Source organism: Diabrotica virgifera, chromosome 9, assembly GCF_917563875.1.
Source record: "Diabrotica virgifera virgifera chromosome 9, PGI_DIABVI_V3a".
Taxonomy (NCBI): domain Eukaryota; kingdom Metazoa; phylum Arthropoda; class Insecta; order Coleoptera; family Chrysomelidae; genus Diabrotica; species Diabrotica virgifera.
In genome coordinates this window covers 190,778,282-190,800,399 of record NC_065451.1, presented here as the reverse complement: position 1 = coordinate 190,800,399, position 22,118 = coordinate 190,778,282, and the positions used below count along the sequence as shown (strand labels likewise).

The following is a 22,118-nucleotide window of genomic DNA, read 5'->3' as shown; positions in this document are numbered from 1 at the left end:
CATGCACAAAAAAAACAAACTTTTTCACTTATAATATCTCTTTTTGTATTATAGTTAGAAGATTTATGAAGGAACAACTCTCTTTGTTTTTTTATAAGCTACAAAAATGTTTTATGGTTTTATATAATATGTAGTTTTTTCACTTAGATGTACAGTTTTTAAGGTATGTATTAGCAAAAAACCGTTCAAAAAGGTGTTCTGTTTCAATGAAAATGACCAATTTTCAAACACGAATAACTCAAAAACTATCGAGTTTTCAAAAAAATATATAGAAGAGTTTTTGCTTAGAATTAGGATCTCTAGCCACTTCCGTGGTTATTTTAACCTAAACATTTTCCACCCCCGAGAAGGAGTGGGAACCACCCCCAAGATAAAAGTACGCATCGGCATAGGGTAGACTTTGAATTAGGAGATAAGTAGAGGCTATTTCCAAAATTTCATTAAAATCCATGCAGTAAATAGGATAGAATTCGGAGGTAATATCCTGTTCTTGCTCCCATTGACTGGCGTAATAGGTTTGTTCGTAGAACGATCGGCAACCGTTGCCAAGCATCAGACGCATGCGCGTTCGTAGTCTTCGAATTCTAACTGTTAACTGCCCATCGCTAACTGTTAACTGCGCATGTGTCTGATGGTTGGCAACGGTTGTTGATCGTTTAGATCTAGTTTAGATAGTACTACGAACAAACCTAATAATCGTTGTTTTATTTTAGTCAAGCATACAGACACAGTCTACATATCAATGATATCACTCTTTATAGTAATAACTTTTCAGTTTCATTTTTAAATAAATACATCTACAAAAAGGTACTACATATTTATATTTGATTCTTTCATGCCTTACAATGTGAATTTTTAAAGTGGTTTAATACATAGTGTGACCAACTCCAATTCAGTCGATTTCGGGACAAGGCTGAAAAAATACCTGAAATCCGGGACTTTTCAATGAAAATCGGGCCATTTTTTGTAATAGAGAACTTTAATATTATCATTTTATTTATTACTTTTATGTTGACAATGATATTTTTGATGGGATTCAGCCACAATTGGTTGTAATGATAATTACATTTTTGTTAGTTTTTGACATTTCGACTTCCAATCCGGAAATTGTTCTCAAAAAAGGAAAAATTAGAAATAAACTGATGTTGGATTTCCATGTAAATATAAACTTATTTTAATATAAAAATGTAATTATCATTACAACCAACAGTGGCTTAATCCCATCAAAAATATAATTGTCAAACATGGCAAAAGAAAACCGCTTCAGAACATTTTTATGTTGATTACTTCTTACTATTGTAGCTTGTTTCTTAAAATCATATTTTTGTCTTGCTAGAAATATAATACCACCATATAAACAGTGGCGGCTTGTCCCATGAGGCAGGTGAGGCAGTGCCTCACCAGTATATCAATCGACTATTTACGTTATTTCGTTGTTTTATAATCAGTTTTTTAAATATAATTTAGCATTTTGAAATTTCCTAAATACCTTTATTTTTATGAAAAAAATTAAAATCCGTACGGCCCTGACTCTTTATCTTATCTTATATATCCGTCTTCTCGTGCCATTCCAACTTTCTCAAATCATTACAGTTGAAGCAAGCCTCACACCATCTGCAACAGTATGTGACAACGTCAACAAACCGGCAAAATTTGAAAAATGTGCCACCGATTCTAGGAACAAAATTCATCCATCCTTGAGGCTTGCCTCCGGCTCCGCGCAACGAAATAGGAATAGCCGAACGACCTCAGGCTCCGCGGAACGGAATGGGAATAGCCGAACTGAACCGACTAGTACAAGCACAAGTCGATTGTAGACCATAGCCTTCTACATGTATGTACGCGCGGTATATACGAATGGCTTATTATATTTTAGAAGTTTATGGATATGTATTTAAAACAGTGTTCATTTTAAATCATTGTTCATCATCATCTAATATATTATTCTGCTATTTTTTCTTTGTGGCATTTATGTAATTTATTATTCTAAATGAGAAATAAGATTATACAATTTAACTTAAAAAATGATTTTATTAACGTTTCCACTTCCACATCGGACGTTTACATACAAAAGTAGTTTTTAAGTGTTTCAAAAATGTTGTATGCTGTGGTTGTGTTTTTTTTGTAAATTTTTTTGAACATACATTCAAATCAGAGTGAGCAAAAGATTTAAGCGAATAATATTGCAACATGATTCCCACAGCCTTAGCTCATTCCCCATATCTTCCACGATTTTTGAAAAAACGCACACTCTTTTATGTAAAACTTGAAGTTTTCAATATGGAATTGGAATTCAAAATAACTCTATGCACTAAGGCTGAAAGCATTTGAGTCGATCGCATAATTCACTGGAAAAGTTTTAGAGAACTAATCGACAGCAAATATTTCTTGATGATTTTTTGTCCGGAATTCTTTGTAGGGATATTTTGAATAAAAAATGTTTGTAGATTATTTGTCCAGGATTTTTTGTGGGTATTTTTTGTCCGGGGATTATTTGTCTGGGGATTTCTTGTCCAGGGATAATTTGTGAGGATTTTTTGTCCGGGATTATTGGTCCTAGATTCGTCCTAGCGTTATGACGTCACAAAATCAACCTTCTGGCCATTAAAGAGAAGCTAACCATAATAATAAAATTCCTCAGGTGTAGTGTGCCTCACCACCTTATACTATCACGAGTCGCCCCTGCATATAAAATGTATGCATTTTAGATGTGGTATTAGAATATTAAACTTTAGAAAGTGTCGACATTTTTGGTCCTACAAATTCAATTTGATGTGAATTCTTAGAAAGATAACGTATTCAAAATTTCAAAATAGAATTTTAACAAAACATTGAAAATTCGGATGGCCCGGAAGTCTTGTCCGGGCCGCCCGCGCCCGGACACGACTTCGTAATTCGTGCCATGTCCCGGATTTTTCGGGCTAGTTGGTCACACTATTAATACAGCAAAACTTTATTATTTATATGCCCATTTCGCCGATTCAAGTTCATATAGGCAACCCAAATTATACGGCACAAAGTAGTGGGTCAGGATTTAGACAGAATTACGTGAATTGAGTAAGTAGTAAAGTAGTCAAAAGTCAAGGATCGAGCAACATGTACGCATAACCTAGACGTGTATTGTTATAACTATTTTCCATTATAAGCAATTAATACAGTCCACAGTGTTTAATTTATTTCCATTATACCAGCGACGTGAAGCCAGCAGATTTCACAACATTTAGCCCTGTCCATTGTCGGAGATTATACACATGGCGCAGCCCAGATGGACGAACAAGGAATCAAATAGACTACATCCTAATAAGATCAAGATGGAAGTCGTCATCCATCAACTGTAAAACATATCCTGGCGCAGACTGTGGAAGCGATCATCAACTCCTGGTATTGAACGTTCGGCTTCGTTTCAAAGTCCCCAAAAGAACACCCCAGAAAAAAGTCATGTCTCTAAGTCCATCAAAAATCAATGACTTCCAACAAAACCTAGAAGATGCTCTTTCTTTAGACCAAGTAGATAGTGACCCTGAGACCACTTAGATCTATCTCAAAGATAAGGTAATCGAGGCTGCAAAAGACTGTGAGGCAGCGGTTTCCACTGGCCGTAAGCCATGGATATCTGATAATACGTGGACTGTGATTCAACGCAGAAAAGAACATAAAACTAGATACGGAACAAACGATGAATACAGAGCGTTATCGAGAGAAATCAGAAAACAGTGCCGCAAAGATAAAGCTGATTACATCTCTCAAATATGCAGAGAGATAGAGGAACATGGTTGTCGAAATGAACCGAGGGACTTATTCCAGAAGATCAAACTCCTTACCAGAGAATTTAAACCTCAAACGTGGTCTGTAATAGATATATATATATATAATCGGTTTAAAACGTCCTCCGACGTCTTCCGATGCCCAATCTCCATGCATCTCTATCTTCCCAAAGGTCTTCGTCTAAACCTCTCTCTCGGATCTCTCTGTCTATTCCTTCTCTCCAGCTCTTTCTGGGTCGGCCTCTTTTTCTTTTTCCATTTGGTGACCAATCTAGAATCTGTTTGGGCAGACGGTGTTCTGGCATTCTCTGCACATGTCCATACCACTTTAATTGTTGTACTCTTATATCTTCGACAATCGTATGTGTGACTCCCATAATCTCTCGTATACGTTGGTTATTAACTCTTTCGAGTTTTGATTTTCCTGCGGCACGTCTCCAGTAATCCATCTCCGTGGCTTGTAGTGTTTTTTCAGTAGTTGTCTTTAATTGCCACACGTCACTTCCATACATTACTATGCTCTTTATAATAGTGTTGTATATTCGATGTTTATTTTTTTTGGATATATGTCGATCCCAAATAATATTATTTAGTTGCGATATGGCCCTTCTACCTTGAATGTTTCGTTTTTTTTATAGCCTGATCTGATTTGCCGTCGTCCGTGATTTCTACTCCTAAATAAGAATATTTATTGTTGTACTTAATGTGTTGTCCGTCATTTAAAATTAGACTCTGCTCGTTGCCACCGATGTTCATGTACATTGTTTTATCTATGTTAACTTCTAATCCCCATTTTTTGTATTCTTCGATTAATTTTCGAGTCATGTATTCCAGATCGTCATATTCGTTAGCAATCACAATTTGATCATCAGCAAAACATAGAGTGTACAGGTTGTTATTATTTAATTGTATACCCATGCCGCTGCATTTCCGCTTCCAAAGTTTCAATGCTTGTTCCAGATATATTTTGAAAAGTGTCGGCGATAGGCAGCATCCCTGCTTCAGTCCTTTGTCTACTACGAAACCTTTGGAAACATTCGTTCCTATTTTAACTTTGGCGTTGGCGTTATCATATAGTTTTTCCACTGCTGTTATGAGATTTGAGTTGATGTTCGTTTGTCTTAGAGTGTTCCATAACTTATTTTGGGGGATGCTATCGTAGGCCTTTTTTAGATCAACAAACAAAAAGTGGACTTCTTGATTTACGGCAACCTTTTTTTCTATAAGTTGAGTGATACAAAAAAGGTGGTCTATGGTCGATCTACCAGCTCTAAAACCTGCCTGTTCTTCTGCCTCCATATCAGTATATTCTCTTTCTATTCTATTTTTGATCATTTTCCCATAGATTTTACTAATGGTACTAGTAACTGCTATTCCACGGTAATTATCGCAATTTTGTTTGTTTCCTTTTTTATGTAAAGTTGAAATGGTAGAGGTTTTAAATTCGGCTGGAACCTCTACTTTGTTTATGCAGTTTTGAAAGAGTATTGTCAGGTGCTCATATAGTTTTTCAGTTCCATTTTTTATTAGTTCTGAGGGTATATTGCCAGGTCCGGGTGCTTTTTTGTTTTTGAGTGAAGTACAAATATCCTTTACTTCCTTTTTCGTGATTCTTATAGGAGATGCATCAACGCGTATGTTTTGGTTATTATCTTTTATTTTGAATTCTACTCGATCTTCTTGTAACAGTTTACTGAAGTACATGTCCCATGCTTCTAACGAAATTGGTGAGATTAAATCTTTTTTCTTGTCGTTGGTCCTAAGAGATTTAATAAGTTTCCAGCTTTGTGTACTTCTGGTTCCTCCTATGTACGTATTTATTTTTTGACAGTTTTGATCCCAGGATTCATTTTTTTTCTGTCTTATCATTTGTCTCACCTTAGCTTGTTGGTTTTTGTAATTAGACCAATTGGTATCTGTTTTTGCACTTAAATATTGTTCATACTTTTCAAATATTGTTCATACTGTAATAGATAAGGAAGGTAATTTAAAGACCGATACTGATGAAATATTGGAAACATAACGAAACTACTGTGGCGAGCTACATAAAAATAACGAGGTATCAGCAGAAAATCAGTGGCCTTCTGACTACCCTAGAGAACCTACTGTCTTACTCGCTGAAGTCAAAGATGCAATTAAATCACTAAAGAGAAATAAATCCCCAGGCATTGATTCAATACCATGTGAAATACTACAGTTACTAGGTGACAAAGGATTACATATCATCCATTCTATCTGTGTCGCTGTTTGGAATTCAGGAAAATGGCCATCTGATTGGTGTACCTCAATTTATATCCCACTACACAAAAAAGGAACTACTACCAGATGTGAAAACTACCGCATACTGTCACTAATAACACATGCTAGTAAAATCTTGTTGCATATCATCAAAAACAGATTAAAAACCTATCTACATTACCAAATACCTCAGGAACAAGCGGGGTTTGTAAAGGGTAAAGGTACAAGGGAACAAATCCTGAACCTGAGACAACTCATTGAAAAGTCTAGAGAATTTCAAGTACCTATGATTATATGCTTCGTTGACTACCAAAAGGCATTTGATTGTGTAAGCTAGATAAATCTGTGGTCAATTTTAATAGAAATGGGCGCACCGATGCACCTGGTGACCCTTATTAAAAATCTGTACCAGTCTAATATAGCGACAGTACGACTAGATCATAAGTTCTCAAACCAATTCAAGACCGAGAGAGGTGTTAGACAAGGATGCGTATTGTCACCTGACTTATTTAACATTTATGGTGAACATGTCATGAGGATAGTTTTAGAAGGATGGGCCGGTGGAGTAACAGTAGCTGGTAGAAAAATCTCCAATTTAAGATTTGCTGATGACACTACACTTATAGCAGCAAATGAGCAAGAAATGTTTGATCTTCTGCGAAGAGTTGAGTACGAAAGCAATAAAGTTGGTCTGAAAATCAATAAAGCTAAGACAAAAATAATGGTGGTCGACAGATTTGACACTATTCAACATATTACAGGAATACCAGATAGTAACACCTTTGTCTATCTCGGGTCTAGTATAACTAACGATGGTAACTGTGAAGCAGAAGTTCGGAGACGTATTGGTATGGCAAAAATGCGATGAGTCGCCTAACTGAACTTTGGAAAGACAGATCTCTCTCTCAAAATATCAAGATGAGACTGGTGAATGCCCTTGTATTCTCAATATTTCTATACGGAGCAGAGACTTGGACTCTTCGCGCATGCGAGCGCCAAAAAATTGATGCTTTTGAGATGTGGTGCTGGAAAAGAATGCTGCGCATACCTTGGACAGCTCATAGGACAAACGTTTCCATTCTAAACCAACTCAATATTAAAAAAAGGCTGTCCACAATATGTCTGCAACGAATTCTGCAATTCTTTGGTCACGTGGTTCGCAGAGGTGACGACAGTTTGGAGAGATTAATTGTTTCTGGAAGCGTTCCGGGGAGAAGAGCAAGAGGACGATCACCAACTAGATGGTCTGACCAAATAAAGCATTCAGCTGGAAACTCATTCTGCGAAGCTCTTAGAGCAGCTGAAGATAGAGACCAATGGAGAAACATTGTTAGGAATATTGGAAGAAATCACGATCCTCAGTAATGGGGAAACGACAGGAGAGAGAGATTGTCGGATGTTCCTTAACCACGATCTAGTCTTTTCCTTACTAGTTCTTTCTTCCTGTTGCCTAGGTATGATGTTTTTTTTAACTTTCACTATGTTGAAAATTGCTCATTTTTTACCTATTCTATGCAGCACTTCTTCGTTTGAGGTATGCGATGTCCATGAAAGCTTGAGGGTTCTCCGGTAGATCCACATTTCAAAGACCTCCAATTTGTTTATGGTTGATGGTTTAATGGTCCACGTTTCAACTGCACAGAGAATAGTCGACCAAACGTAGCATTTTGATAAACATAGTCGAATTTCGAGTTTTATTAGAGAATCACATAGCAGTGTTTTGATTGAAAGATTTTCTGGTTTGTTCTATTCTCGATCTTAATTCTAGCTCAGGATTTAAGCTGCTATCGATCCAACATCCCAGGTACTTCAACTTGCTGACTTGTTCTAAAATATGCTCGTCTACTGTGCAAGGTTGAGGTGCATTTTGGTTTTTTTCGGATTAGCATCACTTTGGTTTTCTTAATAGTTATTTTCATACCAAATTGCTCACAGACCGAGTTGGTCCTGTCGATGAGTCGTTGTAGACCCAAGTCGGAATCCGCAATCAACACCGTATCATCGGCGTATCTGATGCTGTTGATATTTAAGCTATTCACCTTGACTCCATCCTTGGAATTCTCCAGTATTTCTTTACATAGAAACTCAGAATAAATATTAACTAGCAGGGGTGCCAAAACAGATCCTTATCTAACTCCTCTCCTAATTTCGACTTCTACGGACGCGGAACCTTCGATCCTAACTCTGACGTTTTGAAACCAGTAAGTACAAGTTTTTTAGTAGTGTGATGTTCTTTCCATCTAAACCCAGTTCTTGCAAAAGTGCTACTAGTAGGTTGTGTATTCCTGTATCAAATGCTTTTTCGAAGTCTATGAAGTATATAAATCTATCTTTCTGTTGGTCGTACCATGTCTGGGACATAACCAGTACACTGAACAGGGTTTTTTCTCGTTCCCATCCCGGATCTGAATACGACTTTTAATAACACTTTTACTGCATGGTTCATAAGGCTTATCAGACGGAATTCGTTACAGTGTTGTGGATTTGTCATTTTCGGTAGCGGGATGAGTATTGATTCTAGCCAGTCTTTGCATATTTTTCCTGTATCCTAAATGCGATTGAGTAAATGGACAAATATTTCGATGTTTTCTTCACTGATTAATTTTAACGTTTCTGGATTAATTTTAACGACCTGTGCTCTTATTAGTTTTGAGTTGATTAATGACATTTACAATTTCCATTTTCAGAATTTCTGAATTTCACAATTCCAGAAGTAGACAGAGTAGACGAGAAGCAAACCGACTAAACAGGGAGGTGAGAAAACGGCTATAAGAACATAGAATCAAATGCTGTGATAAGTTCGTTCAACATTTAGATCCAAACAAGATGAATATTATAGACTCCATAGAAGTAGAAAGAAACCACCGAAGATCATCAAGAAACCCAGCAGAAATAGGAATAACTCACACCTCCCCAGAAGTCAAAAGAATAATTAAATACCTTCAGCCTTCAGGCAAAGAAGCACCAGAATCGGAATCATTTGGAGTCACGAACACATCACTAAAAGATCTGTCCAGGAATGCTATAGTATACTGTGACATAATTATGTCACAGACTGTTTTCAGCTCCCGGCCTAAGTTGTTTACCAAGTAACCTTTTTATGATTTATGATGTTCTATTCCTTCCCGACTTTTGAAGTAAATTCTTTTAAAGTCGTAAATATTATTTAACCTTTTTCATGATGTTGTTGTTTATTTCTAGAACATTGTAATAATGTATAAATAGGAGTTTTTCGAATTAGTAGTTCAGTTGTGAATTTGAAAACGTCGGTGTACTTTGATATGTAACGGGCGCAGTATATTTTTGAATTTGTAATTAGATAAATTATTAGATTTAGTGTAATAAATAAATTAGATATCGTAGTTTGTAAAATAAAGGATATACATTCAGTGCTTTTCATTTGTTTAGAAGTAAGTTATTAAAAATAAATAAAGTCAACTAAAACTAAACATTCGTGCTTAAAAGATCATAGAAAAGTCAGTTTTGTTACAATAAGCATATCACCCGAATCATAAAAATGTGATCCTCAGACTAGATTTCCTAACAAATAGGTGATACTAGGAAGCAGGAAAACTGGTACGTTCTCTCAAAACTACACGCTCAGCGAGTTACAAGTGCTAAGGTTGACCGCATTGATTACAAAGGGATCCAACGAGAAGAAACACTGCTACTGCATTCCTAGACGTCAGTAAGGCATTTGACAAAAGGTGGTGCAAAAGACTTATCCACAAATGAGCCAACTTAGATAAAGCAAGACAACGACAATGCCGTCTCTTGTCGTACCTAACCAATAGAAAGTACTGACTTCATATAGGCATGAGATGCAACGGTGCTTCTTGTGACTCGTTAAGTTCAGTGTCTGAGGTGTACTCTTCCCTCTCGTCGCAGTCAACGTGTTAAGTAACAGCTGTACTGTATTTTAAAAATAAATGGTAAACAGCTGTTTTAAATATCCAGTTCTTTTTAAAGATAATTTCTTTATAATAATAGCTAAAAATATACATTGTATTAATTTGATTATTACGTAATATCTACATGTCTATAATGGAATTCTCTCATTATAATAAGCAATTAATATTTACCTTTTATAGTAAAACATATACCGCATAACCTTCATTCGATTCAATCAAATTATGTATTTATAAAAAACCACTTTTAAACATTGACCCATTTTTTAAATCAGAAAATTGATATTGGTAATGACTGCTCAATTAAGTTACATTAAATTTAAATGTAATTATTATTTGTACCAATACGTTTGTACAGCATTTAAAAGGTGATATTAAAGAGTTTCATTGAATAAATCTTATTAACAGGCGTTTTTTAGTATTTTTTTATTTATAACTGGACGTTTTTCGTTATACTTCGTTTCAAAATTGTGTGCATGCGGGGATATAGGTATTTATTCTTGAAATAATAATAAACTACGTTCTTTGCATTTTGCTTGGCATGGAGAAAGAATATCTAAATGAAATAATTATGGAGGCTACAAAGAATATTAAGAATTGATAGAAAACCAATTCCACCACTCCACGGTGAAAACCGAATCGTGTTCACCGCGGAAGAAAAAGCACAAGCAGAAATGCCCGAAGACCAAGAGGACATAATCCCCCCAATACCTCCAAGGTTAATAGGTGAGTTAATTAGGAAAAGCTTACAAAAAAACACCTGGATCAGACCAAACAACAAACAGTGCAATATTGAGTTGCAGCCTCTTTCCAAATCGATGGAAAGAAGCAAATGTGATAAAGATTCACAAACCAGGGAAAAACAGTATTTTCCTTCAAAATTACAAACCGATTAGATTACTTCCAGCAGTCAGCAAAATAGTAGAAAGAATCATACAAACCAGACTTCAAATAGGGACAATATTGAGATAATTCTTGAAGCACAATTTGGCTTCAGAGCATATGACTCCAGCGAATATCAAGTATTCCAACTAATCGAATATATTGCAGCTACATTCAACGATCAACAATATACAGGAGCTGCCTTTCTGGAAGTAAGCAAAGCTTTTGACAGAGTATGGCACCAAGGGCTAGTATATAAAAATATGGATACAGCGAGGTCATGACAATGCTAATGATCTTGTACCTTCGAAACCGGAGGTTCAGAGTCCCGGAGGTCGGAGGACCACAAGGTGCAGTATTGTTACAACATACATACAGCTGACGTTCCAAGACAACCCCGAAACTCTACTCAGCCTGTATGCAGACGACACTGCTATATCGGCGAAACAGAGAAACCTGGATGTAGCCGTGAGAAACCTATGGACGGCAATGAATACAATAGAAGACTGGTGCATCCAATGCACCCAAGCGGTTATCTTCAAAAAGAGAAGGGATATCCCAGAGGAACAACTAATAGTACAAGACAGAACCACCGAATGGAAAAACGAAGTCAAATATCTAGATGTCACATTGGATGAAGGCCTAATGTAAACACATTTTCATGTAAACGCAACAATCCAAAAGACAGAAACGATAAGAACGGCCATCAGAGAACTCTTCTTTGTAACGTGTCCTATCAAGTCCGGTTGACGTTGGCGATTAACATGGCGCAACTGTCTCTGTCTCGAGCTATTCTAAATAGTTGTTCTGCTTTCTTTATTCCTGTGCACTCCATGATATTTCTCAACCAAGAGGCATGTTTTCTACCAATTCCTCTGCGTCCTTCGATTTTACCCATCATAATAAGTTGAATATTATATCGGTCTCCCCTTACTACGTGTCCAAAACAGGCCATTTTCTACATTTGATGTTATCAAGCAGCTCACGAGCAGCATTTGCTCTCTTAAGGACCGCCACATTTGTCAGCATAGCCGTCCATGGTATTTTTAGTGTACGTCTGTGCAGCCACATTTCAAAGGCCTCCAAACGATTCAAGGTGGATATTTTTAATCTCCAAGCTTCGACACCGTATAAGAGGACTTACCAAATGTAACATTTAATCATGCGCGGTCGAATTTGAAGTTGCAAGTTATCATTACAGAAGAATGACCTCATTTTTAAAAATGTTGTGTGGACTGTCTCGATTCTATATTTTATCTCTTTATCTGGTTGTAGTTGTTCAGTAATATGGCGCAGCCAAAATATTTAAAACTGGGTACTTTTTAAATTATATGACCATCAAATCAACATACAACCGTGAATCTTGATGTGTTAAACACCATGTATTTTGTTTTTGAACAGTTTATGTTTAGGCCAAACTCTCTTCCCACTGTGTCAATGGCATTTTAAATGCATTGCAATCCATTCATGTCATCACTTAAAATAACTGTATCGTCTGCATATCTGATTGTGTTTATCAGATTTCCGTTAAGTTTCACGTCCCATTCCAAATTATGCAGCGCTTCTTTAAATATTCTATCTGAATATAAATTGAACAACAGTGGGGACAGTATACAACCTTGTCTGACACATCAGACGACTCACAGAAAGATACACTAATAAAAGGCATCACACTAGCTATAATCACATACGCATCGCTCGTATGGGAAACACACGTGCAAAACAAACAGGAAGACAAGGGCGGATCCAGAGAGGGGGCCATGGCCCCCTACGAGAATTAAAAAAAATATAAATTTAAATATTTGCAGTTCAAATGTTGTTAGTTTCAAACATATATATATGTACAAAACAAAGGATAAATAATCAGCCCTATTCTGTAACTTTTAACAAATCGAATAGAAATGACCAAGTCGAATCGTAATTACCCAAAATCGGAATGTTTGATATCTATCGCGTCATTTTTGTGTTTGGATCGGTATTCTGTAACTCATATCGTAATCGAAATCCCTGACTTCTATTTCACGCGGTTCTGAGGAGGTGGCAACCGCGCAGTAACCAGCGAAATTGTGTTCTGTGACCTATTTTGTTACTTGAAATATGACACCGTTGCCATTTCCTCAATGTTTTCATACTTTCTTCATACTATCCTCAAAGTTTTGAGAAGTAAATAAAATATTCGTGTAAATACTGGATGCAAAAAGCTCAAAAGAGGATAAATGGTTTTAAATTAAAGTTAATTAAAATTGATATAAAAAAGAAGATAAACTGATAAATAAAAAAGATAAGTGAAGATAAGAAGTATAAATGCTTTTAAATCAAAGATATTTAAATTGATGTTATTAATTTATTATTATTAATAAATTATTTAAAATTGATATTACTAATAATATGCAATCTTTAAGATTCGATTCCAGTTGAAATAACTGCTAAACAGCTTTTCCCAAAAATGGCATCTTTTCTATAATTTGTTCAGACTATGAGCGTTGACTGATAAATATACAAGTATACTGGTATAATATTTATTTATCAATTAACGCATAAGAAGTCTATCGTATGCTATTCTTGTGCATTATACCATTGATTGCAATTGTACAAGAAATATGCGAACAAAATATGGCAACAATGTGAATGGGAAACATTCAGACGCCAAGTAGCAAATAAATAAGGTTAGGTCCAATTATTCATACTCGTACAACATGTCTAAATGAAATATATATAGTTCTCTAAACAAATAACACCACAGACTAAAAATTAAGCAGCTAAAAAAGGTACAAATACTATAAATAATTATAAATAAGTAGTATGTAATTAATTATTTTTATATATAAAATATAAACGTCAAAACAAAACAAAATGCGCTTGCGTCAACCACAATTCCGATAATCGAAATCTCATCTCGACAGGGTAAATGCTGTCGAAGTGATTTCTATTCACATTACGATTGTAGAGATTCCGAAGTAGTTATGGAATACGGATTTGGACTATTTCTATTCGACTTGGTCACTTCTATTCGATTTTACTGACTTCTATCATCGAAATGAGTTACAGAATAGGCATGATTATGTCTTCTGGACTAAAATTGAAGAAAAGCGGTAACGGAAGCTTCAAGAATGCCATATAGGATGTTTTGTAAATCAAAATGTTGATAATTTTACAAAGTGCCAATTGTTAGAACGACCTTGGCAGCAATCAAAATGATATCAATTTCTATATTCTGTACACACAATGAATGAAAAAGAAAAAAAAATGTGGTCACCATAAAGGAATGACAGCCCAAAGCCTTGCCACGAAACCTTCATCTTTCGCCAAACTCATGCGCACAGACGGAGTGCCCATACAAACTCATGAAAAAAACATCATACCACAAGGATTGCGTTCAGGTTGGGCTGGATTTTCTACAAAGTTATCGCAACCCGCAAATGTCAGTCATTAACCCGCTATACTCTCAGAGGTCTAGACAGATACAAGAAAATAGGAGAAAGACTACGACCAATATTAGAGTCTAGTGTTCTTAGGTCGACAAAATAATCCTCTAAGAGGATATCGTGATGATGGCCTTCTGCTTCTGGACGAAAATGCTGGACCTATTAATGAGGGAAATTTCAGGGAACTGTTAAAGAATAAAATCACATCAGGAGATACACCTATCCACAGCATCTTTCCGAGCAACATACACATATTGTGGTGAAGAAATAGTTGAACAAATAATGAATCCGGTTGAAAGTTCAAATTGTTACTCTGTCATATTTGACGAAACGACCGACGTATCCCAAATGGAACAGCATTCTCTAAATTTGAGATACATACACAATAACAACATTTGTGAAGACTTTGTCAAGTTCATTGACGCTTATGAGAACATAAAAATACTTAGTGAAAATCAAGAAAGAGGGGAAGAACTACGCCTGACAGAAGAAGCCTTGGGAAAAATAGTACTAAACTTGTTGAAAGGACTGCACTGGATCCGAAGTAATTTGTAGGAATCGGTACTGACTTTAATAATACTTTAATAGCGAATAAATTTTGAACGTCTTTATGGTACTCAAAAGTGTGTGAAAATTGCCTTAAAAATCACCGTTTTAGACCTAATTTTTAAAAATTTTCCTCCAGTCCCCCAGTACTCCCCTTCCCAAAAAAAGACCATGGCCCCCACCGAAAATCGGTCCTGGATCCGCCCTTGCAGGAAGAAGATACAAGCATTTTACTCATCGTAATATTACATAAATATACAGATTGTAATTTAGTACGTTATTAATAAAAATAACAATAAAAACCAACGGCACCATACAATAATTTAAATATTTATGCACTTACCACGTCGTCTTTGGAATCGGCTTCGGCGAAGATATTGGACAAAACGGGCGGATGCGTTTCCGGTAATATCCTTATTAATTCAACACCGATTCCTTGCTGCAACAAAGAAACAACTAATCAATACACTATGTACATAGAAACAATGTTTCGATGGTAGAAAAAATACGAGAAGTAGAAAAAATAATTTCAACAACATCTAAACCACATGGTTCATTTATCAAAAAATATAAAATAATAGGAGGGAATTAAAATTGAAAAATAAATATGTACAGTTGAGTCCGCGAGTCTTTACCCGTGCGTCATCATTTAAAGCATACGAAATAAGTCGGAAATACGCAACGGCACGTGGATATTATTCCGATCACGGGCCATAGTATAAAATTTGACGTTATCAAATAAATCTTCTTCTTCTTCTTGTAGTGCCTATCCGTTTCGGATGTTGGCGACCATCATGGCAATCTGCACTTTGCACACTGCTGCTCTGAAAAGATTTGTAGTGGTTGTGTTGAACCACGTTCGTAGATTTTTCAGCCAGGAAATCCTTCGCCTTCCTGGTCCTCGCTTTCCCTCTACTTTTCCCTGCAAGACCAGTTGCAGCAGTCCATATCTCTCACTGTTCCTCATGATGTGACCGAGGTATTCGATTTTGGATGTTTTTATTTTGATTAACAGCTCTTTTTCTTTTTTCATTCTCAGCAAAACACCCTCATTAGTAATGTGGTCGGTATAAAATATCTTCAGGATTCGACGATAAAGCCACATCTCAAAAGCCTCAATTTTCTTGCAGGTGGCGTCTGTGAGAGTCCACGACTCAACTCCGTACAACAGTATAGGAAATATATAACATCGTAGTAATCTGACTTTTATGGGTATCGACAAATCATGACATTTGAACAACTTTGCCATTTTTTGAAATGCAGATCTTGCTTTCTCTATCCTACATTTGATTTCTATAGAATGGTCCCAATTTTCATTGACGTTCGTACCAAGGTAGGTGTATGTTTTTACTCTTCCTATTTGTTGACCATTCACACTGATTCGTCCAAATTGCTGTTCATTCTTAGAGATCATCATACATTTGGTTTTCTTAGTGTTTAGTGAAAGTCCGTATCTCTGACTGACTTCTGCGATTCTGCTCATTAACTCCTGTAGGGCTTCAGAACTGTCAGCGAATACCACATCAAATAAATAGAATGTCAAATTCAAGTTTTGCTTTAAAATTTTGGTGCATAATTACAGCTACATTTGAAGTAGCTTAATAAATTATTTTATTATCATTGATTAATAAATAAATAAACAATTTATAAAAAATTCGATAACATATTTTCTTTTTTTATTTTATTCACTTTGGCGGAACCTTAAACACAAGCATTCAACTGTGTCAACAATTAGGTTAGCTTTGTACGTTGTCAAAATTTATCGTAAAATAACATAAACTTATTACACAATTTCTAACTCCAATATAAAATTAGTTGTGAAAACAACTGTTTGTATACTATAAACAACTTCAAAATGCAAAAATTCGACAAAATAAGAGCAAAAAATTCAACAAACTGGCAGCCACAAAAGTAAACAAACCAAAACGTCAGAAATTGTACTTAAAATATGTGAAGACATCCCCAATCGTCTTTCTTTGTACCCCTCTCTGTTCAATGCACTGAGTCTAAATAGTTCATAAAAATAACATGTGTATTTACTTAATAACAGGCGGCAGCTGATTTGTCATTAATTTCATGCGTGGAAAAGAATGATGCTAAATAAAAAGTATGTGTTTTATCTCGCCAGGTATTAATGACGCACGGGTCAAGACTCGCGGACTCAACTGTATAAATGCCCTTAATATATTATAAAATATCGTTATAAATATGGATACCATAAAATATGTAATATGTAAATGTTTAAAAAAATGAAAGCTAACATTTACATCGAAGCTTATCGATTACGTAATTTGCCGTTTTTAATGTCTACATAATAAAATTCATCCCTGCTCTACTGCTAAAGGTTAGAAGTAGAATATTTTTACGACTTAAAAACACGAATGCGAAAATTGCGTCACCGCTTTATTTAAAGTCTTCCCTACACCTTTCTTTTTGACTTGTCTAAACAGTATGACCTAATAAAGGGGGCTTATTATACTTAAACGCAAATATGTATAATATTTTATATTTATATAAAGGGTGCGGCATCAATGCAAATAAGTCAAATTACTCATTTGTCGTTAGAGATACGAAAAAAAATTTAAGATAAAAATGGGGTATAGGTAGGACCGTAGTTTAAAAATACTTTCAAGTATACAAGGTATATCACACCCATATTGACAGGGTGGAACAAATTTATCTTTTTTTAATGGAACACCCTGTATCTGTACAGTTTTACATTTTTTAACTCTCCTCGATGCTTCCGGTTTTTAAATATATATGTACATAATAATATTAGTATTTAATACATCTAGGGATTTTTAACATGTACATATTTATACAGGATGTTAGTAAATAAGTATGAAAAATTTTAAGGGCTAATTCTACATAAAAAATTAATGCCAGTTTGCTCTATAAACATATGTCCGCAAATGCTTAGTTTCGGAGATACGGGGTGTTGAAATTTTTATTTCAAACTGCCAATTTATTTATTGCTGTAAGACCAGTTGAGCTATGAAAATGAAATTTGGTGAGTTTTAAGAGGTAGTTATTACGAATTTTATGACATACAATTAAGAATTTTGTATTCATCATTGGCGCGCCTACGGGCAACGGTCTAAATTATTTTAAAGAAAAAAATAGTACGCCACTGAGATATTTCGAATTAGAAATTATTTTTAAATTTCACGTCTAATTTATGATAAAAAACCTTTCTTGCCTTTTTTTCATATGATGCACCGTTTTTATGCAGAAAAATAAAACATCTTGGCGCATATTTTTCATTTTTAATACATCATCAAGAACTATCCAATATAATAATACTAAACTAGAACAATAACAGAAAATATTACTAATACCATTTCAACTAGGTGCAAAGCTGCAAGAAATGTTTAAAATGATCTCCTTTACAGGTAACAGAAGAATTTTATATTCATCATTGGCGCGCGTACGGGTAATGGTCTGAATTTTTTGAAGAAAAAAATAGTACGCCACTGAGATATGTCAAACTAAAAATCATTTTTTAATTCCTCCTTAAATTTACGACAAAAAATCTTTCTTGCCTTTTTGTCATATGCGGCGCCGTTTTTATGCAAAAAAATTAAACATCTTAACGTTTACAAAGTATTTGAACTAAGTTTCTATCCATATGGAAACTACCTCAAATACTTGGTAAGCGTTAAGATGTTTTATTTTTTTGTATAAAAACAGCGCCTCGTATGAAAAAAAGCCAAGAAAGATTTTTTTGTCGTAAATGGGGAACTTGCACATTTTTTTTTATTACATAATAATGTTCAGTTTTGTATAAAAATGAGATTTCCAAAATTTCCCGCTTCAAAAACTCATAATAACTTAGAAATACAAATTTAAAGTCTTCTTTATTTTAAAGTAGTTCAGACGGCCCGTGACGTCACATAGTTTTACATTAGTTTTTTATATGGTTATATCAGTGATGTGGGAGGGTTATATGTAAGTATATTCTTCTTCTTCTTCTTTAGTTTATTGGCCTCCACCTACTTGGGTATTTGGCCACAGCATCGTCGCGAAATATTTTTTTTTTTATGTAATTATGTTTATTTACAATCTACATCATTAAAAGAGTATTAAGTAAATTTTTTCTATGTTTTTGGTCATGAAGAAGAGACTTCCAATGATGTCTCATCTTATTCTATTTATGTTTAAAGTTTTAAAATAGGTCCTGAGGCCAGGTTCTATCTAGTCTCCTTGTGACAGGGCCATTATGAAATAATTCCCTTACTAATTCGTTGTCATGGTGAATGGTACGCTCGTTTTGTGATTCCGAGGCTCGATGGATTTCTTCTCGAATGAAAGGTATATTTAAGTCTTCGTGAAGTGTTTGATTAGTTACATACCAGGGTGCATCCACTATTGATCTTAGAACTTTCGACTGAAATCTTTGAATGATATTCAGTGATGTTGACTTTGCACAGCCCCAGAGGTGTAGTCCGTAGTACCAAATAGGTTTGATTATTGCTTTATACAGAAGAATTTTGTTTTGGATGTTTGAGTTTTGATCTGCGTCCAAGGAGCCAATACATTTGCCGAAATTTCAAGTCTAGTTGTCTTCTTTTAGTCTGTATATGTTTTTTCCAAGTAAGACGTTGGTCAAGATGGAGGCCAAGGTATTTGGCTTCTGTTACTGTTGGTATTCGTACATTTTCCATTCTTACAGGTGGGCATGTGTTGTGGCGGTTTGTAAACGTTATTTGAGATGATTTTGTTTTATTTACTTTAGTTCGCCATTTTGTGTACCATTCACTGAGTATGCCCAGATGGTGTTGCAGGTCTTGTGATTTTTATTGGCCTCCACCTACTTGGGTATTTGGCCACAGCATCGTCGCGAAATATGGGAAAATATTTATATTGTAATGACATTTTTTTATCGTATGTCATTGTAATAATATAAAAAAATATACCAGTTTGTTGGGATTGGAGTTTACAGTTTTTTAAGGAAAAAAGAAAAAGATTAATATGGAAAATAAAGAAAAACTTTATAAGTATTGTTTAGTGCCATTCTGTACAAGTACAAGCATTCAAAACCCCAATAAAATATTTATTAGATTACCAAGGGATAAAAAGCGCCGTTTAAAGTGGTTATTTGCATGTCGAAAAAATATATTTCAGATAATACACAAGGTCTTCATGTATGTCAAGATCATTTTATCGTAAGTAGTCTGTTGTCTGCTTAATAGTGTTAAATAAAACAAGTATATTTTTTCATATTTCTGTGTTTTATAATATTGCCACTATACTTAATAGGAAGTGTGTACCTACTAAGTTTTATCGTTAAATACTTATGAGAATAATAATCAGAATAAAATCACAGTATAAAATTAGTAGGTATAATGGGAGTATAATATACATAATATATGTACTTACTTATCTGCTTTAACTCCCCGAACTTCTCCGACGGAAAAATTTTCACTTTTTTGAAAATATGTAGCCACCATACACATATCAACTATAGGTAAGTTATCAGACTGCCCTTTACAAAAACCCTCTTCGGTCATTTTAAAAAATATATCTTAAAAACACTCAAATATATCAGAACTAGAAATTATCAAATATATTTATAAAACTTAGTGTCAGTGTCAAAACGAATGCCAAATCTATGAGGGAACTTACACATTTTTTTATTACGTAATATTATTCAGTTTCCTTTAAAAATAATATTTCCAAACTTTCACGCGATAAAACCTCATAATAACTTAGAAGATAATTTAAAATCTATATATTTTTTCTGTTTTCTGGCCTTGGTTTAGAAGAACCCTTAGCTAATGTAAAATAGTTCAAACGATCAGAAACGCTTGTGACGTTACATAACTGTATTTTCTACTGACGTTTATAATGTCTAATTTAAAATTATATACAATTTTGTTTACTTTGTTGGTGCAGAATGTACATGCACAACTATATGACGTCACTATGCGTTTTGGACCACCTGTTTTAATTTGAATTTTTAATCGTCTTTAGGGGCCAAACGAAAGACAAACAAAACTTTTTTTATCTTTGATACATGTTTTAAATTATGTTCTGTTGTGATTTATAACATTTTTTTCGAATTTAAAAATTTATGCAAGTTCCCTATTGAACGAGGAATTCAAAAATGATTTTTAGTTTGACATATCTCAGTAGCGTACTATTTTTTTCTTCAAAAAATTCAGACCATTACCCGTACGCGCGCCAATGATGAATATAAAATTCTTCTGTTATCTGTAAAGGAGATCATTTTAAACATTTTGCAGCTTTGCACCTAGTTGAAATATTATTAGTAATATTTTCTGTTATTGTTCTAGTTTAGTAGTATTATATTGGATAGTTCTTGATGATGTACTAAGAAATGAAAAATACGCGCCAAGATGTTTTATTTTTCTGCATAAAAACGGTGCATCATATGAAAAAAAGGCAAGAAAGGTTTTTTATCATAAATTAGACGTGAAATTTAAAAATAATTTTTAATTCGAAATATCTCAGTGGCGTACTATTTTTTTCTTTAAAAAAATTCAGACCATTGCCCGTAGGCGCGCCAATGATGAATACAAAACATTAAATTGTATGTCAAAAAATTCGTAATAACTACCTCCTAAAACTCACCAAATTTCATTTTCATAGTTCAACTGGTCTTAGAGCAATAAATAAATTGGCAGTTTGAAATAAAAATTTCAACACCCCGTATCTCCGAAACTAAGCATTTGCGGACATATGTTTATAGAGCAAACTGGTAATAATTTTTCATGTAGAATTAGCCCTTAAAATTTTTCATACTTATTTACTAACACCCTGTATAAGGATTTGTAATGCCATACGAGGTAGGTACAGCCGGTTCCTAAAAAAACTGATACGACTCTTAGTAAGATTTCATCATGTTGAGCAGTGTATTTGATTGATCTGACATTATATTTATTATGACAGACAAATAATAAAATAAACAAACAACAAACAACTGATTCATGAAAAAACTAATAAGTATTTTAGAAAAATTTAAACGCAGGATGAAAGATTACATTATTACCGAGGGCGGAAAGCCCCATAGAATAAACAAGCAGTTTCTATTGAATAAAATATTTGAAATTAAATATCACACTTTTTTTTTTATTTTCAGCCCTGTAACTTATTAAAATAAATATTATAGAAGTTTTCAGGGACTTTCAGCCCTCGGTAATAATGTAGTCTTTCATTCTGAGTTTAAATTTTTCAAAAATATTTATTAGCTTTCTCAGGATTCGAAAAAAAAATGAATACAATTAAAATACATTGAGAATTTTGACATGCGTCACAATTTTGCATTAACTCAATGTAAAATTCTAAACTGTTGAATTCCAGCTTCCCTAATTATTTGACATCAAAAGACATAA

General features: G+C 34.4%; 1 protein-coding gene across 8 annotated transcripts in view; it reads right to left on the bottom strand.

The window, feature by feature from the left end:
• The window catches only part of LOC126892895 (phospholipid transfer protein C2CD2L), a 254,093-nt gene that overhangs the window by 71,028 nt on the left and 160,947 nt on the right, over positions 1–22,118 (bottom strand). For all 8 annotated transcript variants that reach the window (XM_050662719.1, XM_050662718.1, XM_050662721.1 and 5 more), the window contains exon 3: positions 15,107–15,202. In XM_050662719.1, the coding sequence (XP_050518676.1) occupies positions 15,107–15,202 (96 nt within the window). The remainder of the gene's footprint in view (positions 1–15,106; positions 15,203–22,118) is intronic.